Source organism: Ictidomys tridecemlineatus, chromosome X (assembly GCF_052094955.1).
Source record: "Ictidomys tridecemlineatus isolate mIctTri1 chromosome X, mIctTri1.hap1, whole genome shotgun sequence".
Taxonomy (NCBI): domain Eukaryota; kingdom Metazoa; phylum Chordata; class Mammalia; order Rodentia; family Sciuridae; genus Ictidomys; species Ictidomys tridecemlineatus.
The window spans coordinates 21707265-21716357 of record NC_135493.1 but is presented as its reverse complement, the minus strand read 5'-3'; the positions used below and the strand labels follow the sequence as shown (position 1 = coordinate 21716357).

General features: G+C 46.4%; 1 protein-coding gene across 1 annotated transcript in view; it reads left to right on the top strand.

Annotated features, from left to right (window-relative positions):
* Positions 1-2230: 2230 nt before the first annotated feature.
* Positions 2231-9093, top strand: part of Xpnpep2 (X-prolyl aminopeptidase 2) — a 29559-nt gene continuing 22696 nt past the window's right edge. The window contains exons 1-4 of the mRNA XM_040285231.2: positions 2231-2582; positions 5119-5192; positions 6714-6824; positions 8314-8377. Coding sequence (XP_040141165.1) covers positions 2534-2582; positions 5119-5192; positions 6714-6824; positions 8314-8377 — 298 coding nt within the window. The 5' untranslated portion in view covers positions 2231-2533. The remainder of the gene's footprint in view (positions 2583-5118; positions 5193-6713; positions 6825-8313; positions 8378-9093) is intronic.

Below are 9093 nucleotides of genomic sequence, written 5' to 3'. Positions count from 1 at the left end.
GGTGTCTGTACCATTTGTTTGCTTTCAGGGCCTTTGGGCCCAGCTGATCTTTGCTATAACAGTAACTGCTATTTCAGCAGTGTTGGAGGCCAAAGAGAAAGAACAAGGTACAGACAAGACTCACTTCAGTTATGTATTTGTATTAACAAACACTCATATGGCATTTACTTTTTATCCTCTGCCAGGCATGTTCTAGGAGCGTCACAAACATTAACCCATTTAAATCTCATCACAGCCTTAACAATTTATTGTTTTTATAATCCCTTCACAGGTAGAGAAACTGAGGTTTCAGAGATGAAGGCCATGCAGCTGGTCTGTGACAGAGCTGGGACTGAAATCCAGGCGGTCTGGCTCCTGTGTCAGTGTTCCTAGGTTCACTGATGAAGTGGTAGGACTGTGCATGTCATTGAAGGCTGTCTTCAGAGTCCTTCCTCTGTATGACCCCATCAACTCTACATGTTTTCCCTCTAGGATGGCTAAACATGGCACAGAGGAGGCAAGAACCTTTGAGAGGGCATTTCTCTTGTCCTCTGGTCTCAGAGACTAACTTCACCACCAGTTCTGGAAGGGTAGGAAAGAAGGGACAGGAAAAAGACAACAAGAGTTTCAGTAGTCACAGAATGACAGAGTTCTTCTCAGTCTTTCTCTGTGATCTGTCCTCTGGGGCTGAAGGTAGGGTTCATAGAGCTTCCTCATTCATTTTGACTCTACCCCACCAAGGAGTTCATGAAGGTTCCCTTTGCAAGGAGCGGCGGAAAAGCTCTGTAAATTCAACAAGCCAAAACAACTGTTTACCTGTCCGAGATTTTATTAGCGGGACCGCAGGGGCCAGTCGCAGAAGAGAAGGGGGTCAAGCAAGACAGTGAGCCCGAACAGGGTGCTGATATTTATGGGCTCAGCGCAGGGTAAGGGGGATGCGGGAAGAGTGGGCTGTTACTTTTTTATTGGCCGAGAGTTCGCACCACTTCAGGGATTGGAAGTGCCGCCATTCAAAGTTCGCACCATTCACAGAACTCCCAGAAGAGAAGCACTCCGGGCGCCATCTTTACCAACACCCTTTCCTTCTACAAAATGGCCTATTTTGCTCTTGAATGGATTATTGAAAACTGCCTTAAATTTGTTGTAGATATTTTTTAAAAAATCAAAGAAATGATGTTAGGTGCAACGGTACACACCTGTAATCTCAGCAACTCATGAGGCTGAGGCAGGGGGATATCAAGTTCTAGGCCAGTCTATGCAATTCAGCAAGACCCTAAACAACTTTGTGAGACCCTGTCTCAAAATTTAAAAAAAATAAAAAGGACTGAGGATGTGGCTCAGTGGTTAAAGTGTCCCTGAGTTCAATTCCCAGTACAAGAAAGAAAGAGGGGGGCAGAATGCTTTTTGCCCTGTAGGCTAAGGGAATACCATCTGCTGGGTCTGTCTCTCCCTGAAGCATTCCTCTCTGGGCTCAACTTGCCTGAAGACAGAGATCTTAGAGAGCATTTACTAGGAGCTGCCCTTGGCACTGGTGCCACATGCTAGTCTCTGACATGCCTGGGTACAGGGACAAGGCTGACCTCAGCTGCTCCACTACCTTCACAGGGAATTGTGCTATTTAGGAGTGACCTGCATACAGGACAACCAAATCCCTGTTCCAGAAGTTATGGCAGAAATGGCATTTCCATTTAACCAAATTTGTCTTCTCAGAGCCCCCAAACTGCTCTGTCTGGGTCTTATTTTCTCTTCAGTAGCACCACCTGATCCCTCCAAACCAAGATGCCTTTGGTCCTTCATTCCCTCACAGTGTGAACAATCCCTAAGCAGCTGGGATTTAGCAGAGCCAGAATGTGCTGCTGAATGGAACTGCTGAATAAGAGCCCAAGGGAAGGGCTGGGGGCATCTTTGCAAAGTGGACTCTCCTGAGGGAAATCATGCCAGCTCCAGAAAGTAACCATCTAGCTGCAACCGACTTCCCCAAAGGGTGCCTTGGGGCTTCCCAGGCACTATGGAGAGAGAGGACACTGGCTTTTTTTCTGGGACAGGCCAGCTCAGAGGAGGAGGAGCAGAAGGAGGAGCAAATATCCATCCCAAAGCAAAAAGCAAGGCTGTAGCCAAAGTCTGGAGTGGGGAAACTAATGGGAATCAGCTTGCTGGAGGGAGTGGGGACAGAAGTCTGGAATGGCCAGGGCAGGGCTGCTGAAGAGGGGGTTGGGAGAAGAAGGCTGATTGAGACCAGCTGTTGCTCCTCAGTCTCAGAGATCTTTGGACTATGCCCTGGGGCCGGCTTACACCCTACTTCAAGCCACAAGCAATCAACACAGGTTGTCTGGGGCAGCCCAAGTCTCCCCTTTCCACTGTGGCTCCCAGAGCCCTCTGAAACAAAAGATCAGAGGGGGACTCTCCATCCACCAGCTGGACTCCTCCTTCCCATTGCCAGTCCCCACCCCTGTCTGTTCCAGTCCAGGAAAGGGTCGGACGAAGAGGCCAGAGAAACAGCCCTGCCCCTCTCCCCAGTTCCTCCATCTACTCAGCATCGGCATCTGGAAACCCCATGGCCTGGGCTCACTGGGGCTGCTGCCCTTGGCTTATCCTCTTCTGTGGTATGTGCTTCTGGGCCTCTCCTAGAGAGCAGCTCTGGCCTCTCCCCTCTGGGCTCAGAAGGGGTTGGATTGAGGGGTGGGGCCCTGATTGTTTCTTCTTTCTTGGTCACCCTCTCTGTCTTCAAGAAGAGGCCCCTTCAAGGGTGATCTTCAGGGGCTTGTGACTTGGGCCTAATTAATCTGTTTGGGCACCTTTCCATTCACCCATTAATGACAAAATGATTGTGGCATTTATTAGGATTGTAAGGAAGGCTTTATTCAAGACTACTGCAATAGTGGCCCTGCAGCAGGGGAGATAGGAGTGGCTCAATGCTGCAGAGAACAGAGACCACTGGAAATTTACAGCCAATAAACAGAGGGAGGGGGTCGGTGCGTGGAAAGTTACTAAGAAGAATCATTGAGGGTAGGGGGATTCTTGCTAAACTGACTTAGGTTTCTTGTTAAAGATAGGCTAGGGTGAACAGATATCAAGGGCAAAGGAAGAGGAATCTGATCGGATATTGAGGGTGATCAGATATCAAGGAGGGGGTCTCTCTAAACTTAATTGGCAGGATTCCTGCTAAGATGGGTCAATGCAGGCCAGGAAAGGACAGGACTGACACAGAAGGCCAAACTTTGGGACTTGTCAAGAAAAGGGCTCAGAGGATCTATCTAAACTGCTCAAGGAGAGAATCTTGGTCACCCCTACAATGCCCTGTTTGTCCTCAACTAAGTGTCCAGTTCAGCACCTCCCTCACCCCTGGCTTCCCCTCCCTTCCCTTTGCTCTTTGTCAGCAGGACCCTTCTCATTAATATAGCATCCAGTTCCTAAGGAACCCCTCCCTAAGTGGCAGGCCCTGTGCCAGGGGTTATAGAGTGATTTGGCTTCAGAGCCTGTTCTTTCTGGCCTCAGAGAACAGGGACATGGGTTGGATGGTCCTGCTTCTTATGTTGGCATCTTAGCACTACCATTTTAATAGAGATTTCTTCCTACAGAAATGGGTGTTCATTTTCTTAAATGAACAATAAGGATCTCATCTCTCACTTGAGTTTATGAGGCCAAGGCATACAGGCAGAGCATTCATGATGTTAGACACTAGCCAACCCCCTTCCATCTGTAGTTCAACCCACTCAGAAGGTAAAAGTATAGTGTCTCCCTATACTCAGGCCCCCATGATCCTCTGTAAAGATAGAGGATAGAGGAAAAGAGTATCAGAGATAGTCTTGGACTTTTCTGACAGGAAGGAACTGTAATCCAGTCTTCATTTTTTACAGAGACCCAGAACTTGAGAGTACTTAGCCCAGGCCTGGTTTTATAGAGACATTTAGGAATGAATATTGGGTCACTCTCCTAGGGTCACATCAAATTTGGGACACAGCCCAAATTGTAAACTATATCTCCATACACTCTGTCCCTTCTATGGACCCCCACATTCCAGGCCCACGCCCCCATGGTTGGAAGAGTGGGAGGATAGAAAGGGCACCCCCACTTTGGGGGGGAGTGCAATGCTGAGTATTGAACCAAGGGCCTAACACATGGTAAGCAAGCACTCTACTACTGAGCTACCTCCCCGGCCCCACCCCCTGTTTTGAATTCAGATATCCTAGTTTCAAATCCCCAAGAAACCACTGACTCAGTATGGCAAAACTTGGTCAACTTACCAAACTTACCTGGGCCTTGGCTTCATGCTCTGTAGAAAATGAATAATAATACCCACCTCACAAGGTTGTTGCAAGTATCAAATAAGATACAGTCATGGGTTGCTTAACAATGGGGACATGTTGTGAGAAATATGCTATTAGCCAATTTTGAAGTTCTGGAAACATCATGGAATATACTTACACAAATTAAGATGGCTATGACATCATCAAACAATAAAATCTTTTGAGCTATTTATTGACCATAAGGTTGTTGTGTGGCACATGACTTCAATAGATAAATTGATAAATTCAGTATTGGCCCATAGTTGGAACTCTTTAAAATACTAATCCATCTTTCCCCAGGAGGTTCTGATTTTGGAATGGGATTGCTATCTTATATATTTAAAATAAGACTAAAATGATAATCAGAGATTCAGGTTGTAAGAAATAGTACAAGTGGGTCTTGAATTTAAGTAAACCTAATATGTGAAATTAGATTTATAAAAGGCTAGAATAAAGATGGGGATGATTATTTAGAGAGATCCTCTAGAGCATTTCAAAGAAAATTTGATTACAAAATTTAATTTACACACAACTTTTCCACTTCAATAGGCCCTGAAAAGACTCAATTAGGTTAGAAGAAAAAAATTGATGTAATGAGCACTAAAACCCATCCAAAGGGGCATTCACTTGTTGATGAAACTATTTTCTTTGATTGTGACCCAGGGTGCCATCCAATTCAGTCTGATTTACCATGAAACATGATTGTTATTATTTTCAAGTAGAGACAGACAGCATGGTGGGCTTCAAAGGGTGGAGGATCGGGGCGGAAAACAGGGCTGAGAGAGGGTGTCCCTGTCCTTTCTGAGAACTCTCTGGTCCCCAAATGACCTGGGATTTTTCTCCTGGTTTCTAGCTTATGCCTGGAGCCACCCAACGCCAGCAGACCTTGCAAGAGAGGATGTGAGAAACTGTTCTACTAGCCCTCCGGTAAGGACTTGGCTCCACCTACACGCAGCCCCGCCCCGCAGGTGGCTCCGCCCTACACCTCCCGCCTTGTCGTCCTCACCTTTTCCCAAGGGCTCAATTTCGAGCTTCTTCCCCTACAGGCTTTTTCCTGATTTCCCAACCCCGGGGCCCCTGTTTTTTATTAACATCCATCAGGACCGGAAGTAGGGTCTCAGGTTTCCAACACAGCCTCCGACCCTGTGTGGTGCCCTTCCCCTCCCCACTCATTCCCATAGTGTGTTCTCTATTTCTGCCCTGGCCTGACCCTGGGAAACCCCCAGGGGGAAGGAGGAGGAAGGGAGGAAAGAAGGAAGGGAGAGAGACTCTAGCTGGCCTTTGAGGATGGGCAGAGGCAAAGAGGAGGATGGGAAATAAGAAAACATTCTAGAACAGAGAAGAGAGTAGCAGAGAAGGGGGGAGGGAGGAAGTCAGGAGACTAGAAGAGCCAATGGAACGAAAAGTCAAAGAGAATGAGACCTAGGGTGTGAAAACCAGAAGGCCCAGCAGATCAGAGCCAAAGGAGATCAGGTGGTCAGCTTCCCAGCTGGGGATCAGAATGATTCTTTGCATGACCAGAGTTGGGCTAAAGATCTTCTCCAGGCAGGGGTGGGCCAGAAGGTGTGAAGAGGTGAACAAGTGCATAGTACCCTAAGCCACAAAATAAACATCTGCATGCAGTATCAACTTTATAGAACCACTAGGGCAGACAGACAGGTGAGGCAAACCACATTACTTTTATATTAAATCAAACATGGATATGTTTTGGGTAGAAAGCAAAACAAAATAAGCAAAAAAAAAAAAACCACATGATTTTTCATTGGATAGATAAAATGGGCTTTAAGGATACGTCTGACTTGGAGTGGATCTTTCTGGGCAATATCTCAAACTGCTGGGGGTACTCATTCACTATCCTTTGCCATTTGGGACCAGTGGGTGACAAGTTGCAAAAGCCACAAGGTACATTGTAAAATAAGATACAAGACACTGAGTTACATTTGAAATTCAGATAACAAATAATATTTTAGTATAAGTATGCTCCAAATAGTACATGCCACATACTTAAATTAAAACATTACTCATTGTTGATTTGAAAGTCAAATGTGACTGGGTGGACATCCTGTATTTTCATTGGCTAAATCTGGCTACTCTACCCCAAGGTATCCGAAGAGGCACTGTCCTGGCAACCTGGCTCAGGACCAGAGCTCAGGTCCCTCTGTTCTCATTCAATACCCTATCCTAGACTCGGGTCCCATTACTGTCACAAAGGGTCCTTCTCTTCCTAAAACACCTCCATCTTCTCTCAGCCCAGGCATCTTAATCAACTCTAACTAGTAAATTAACTGCTACCCCACCCCTCCCCAGGCCAGGTCAGCCAAACCACCCCCAACCCCAGCCTCAGGAGAGGCTTGTGACTCCTCTGGAGGTGGCAGGGTGGAAGGAGTCATCATTTTCTCTAAGCAGTACGTGCCTGTGTCTGTATGTGTTTGGATGTGTTCCTGTTAGCACCTTCCAGTTACTGCAGTCAATACTACACTGAGGCTGACAGCCCTCCGCCAGAAGATACAGGCCTGGAATCTCTCCGCCTACATCATCCCAGACACAGATGCCCACATGGTAAGGGACTGTTCCTCTTCCGTTTCTCCCCTCAGCTACCCTGGCTTAGCCTGTGAGCACTGGCCACACACAGGAGACTAAGACTCCAAAGAGGAAGGCAGAGAAGGGATTTGAAAGGCAAAGGGGTGGAAGTGGAAAGCTTGCACACGGTACTTTTAGGGCAACTGAAAGAACATATTCTTTTACATCAGAAGGAAGGTATAGCTAAATCCTATTAACCACAAGAAGTAAAATGATAAAACAACTTCAAAATGAATTTTGATCAATTCCCAGGTGGCAGATCCAGAGAGAATGTTTAAGGCATCCCTGCCCTAGGAGGTTAGAATGGAGGCTGGAAATTGGACTGGAAGAAATCTAAGCTCCCTTTCAGCCCAGGCCATCCCATAGCCTGATAAATGGAGCAGTGAGATGATCCAGAGTCCTGGACCATGCAAGTATGGTGGATAGGCTGTGAGGGAGGACACACAGGAAGCAAGATGGTCAGAACAAGGACAACTATTCCCATAGCAGCAAACCTGCCTAGCCACCCTACTTTTTCCCACCACTGGCTCCATCTCCACCCTCCCACCTACCCAAGATCAGCCAAGTTAGAAGAGAAGGCACTTTCAGTGTCAACAGCCTTGCTTAAATTAGTTTTCCCACCTATTGGGGAAGGCTAAGAACTTTGGATAAGGATCTGAACTTCTCTGAGCCTGAGTTTTCTCTTTTGCAAAATGAGAATAATGATATCTTGTTTCCAAGGATTCTGAGCACCAGGATATAGTCATCCCTCAGTATCTGCAAGAGATTGGTTCCAGGGACCCCACAGATACCCCAATAAGTGGATGTTCAAATCCATTAAAAGGCATAGTATTTTTGTACATAATCTGTGCACATCCTTCCATGTACTTCAAATCATCTCTAAATTATTTATAATGCCTAATACAATACAAATATACAAATGGTAGTCATACTGTTATGACAAGGAAAAAAGTCTACATGTTCAGTACAGGCACAATTTTTACAAATACTTTTGGCCTGTGATTGATTGAAGCTACAAATGTGGAATCCATGGATATAGAGGTCCAACACAACAAGAACATGTAAAGCCATATGCAGAAGTTATTTATGATGTACCCAGGGTAGAGCTAGACTGGGGAGGAGGGGATATCTGGAAAGGGGAACCAAAGGACATGATCCTGGACTACACAGGACTTGTTTTCTGGTCAGAGTGACAAACTCCCTTGCAAAACAATCCAAGGCAACCCTGAGTCTAGTGCTAGGCCAAAAGGTTTGAGACTCTGAGATATAAAATTGGTCAAAGAAAGGAAAGATAGAAGGTTGGGGGAGTTACAGAAGGCTTCCTGGAAGAGGTGCACAGTATGCTTAGCCTTTTGGGACTGATTGGAGTTTACCATACATTAAAAAAACCTGGGATGTGGTTGGGGGTCTTCCACATGGGTATCTGATCCCATGGAAAAGGCTAATGATGGTGTTGTGAATTTCCTAGAGTGAGTACATTGGCAGACATGATGAGAGGCGTGCGTGGATTACAGGCTTCACAGGGACTGCAGGTAATGGCCATTGCCTACCCTCATTGCTTCTTTTGGTAGACTAGAGGTGTTAAGAGGGGGGCCTGGCATGGCTAGTGCCTCAAGAGCCAGGACCCCTGGGCCTATTATCCAAAGTCCTCTTCCTCTCTTTTTCCCCACTCCTCTCTCTCCATTTCTGCCTGTCCTCCACCACCCTTGAAGCTACCAGGTTCTCCAGGGCACACATCTCATGGTCCACTGGCCACATTTCTGTGCAGAAAGACAGCAGATGACCTCCTGGCTTCCTTCCCATAATCATTACCTCTGCTGAAGTTACGCCAGCCCAGCACTCCCTGGACTCCATTTCTGAGACACTTGCTACTTCCACATCTAGCCACTAGGGCCCCACTTTTCCCTTCAGAAGACTCATTTGGGGATAAACTTGTACTCTGCAAATCTTTTTACAGACAATACCACTTCACATGGCCAAATAAGACACAAATATAGAAGCCCTTAATGATGTCCCAGTTTCTAAAACACACCCCATCCCCAATCCTGGCCCCTTAAATGAAATCCAGATTTCCTTTGCTGATCCTCAACATTTCTTCCCTGCACTCCAAGCTGCCTTGCCTTTGCCCACCATGAGCCCTAACTCTCTTTGCCAGATTTGCTAGATTTGTCTTCCCCATCAATCTTCAAGTAAGCCTCTGACTTAGTGTCCCTATCAGAACCAAGTCTTGACACTGAGAGCACCTACA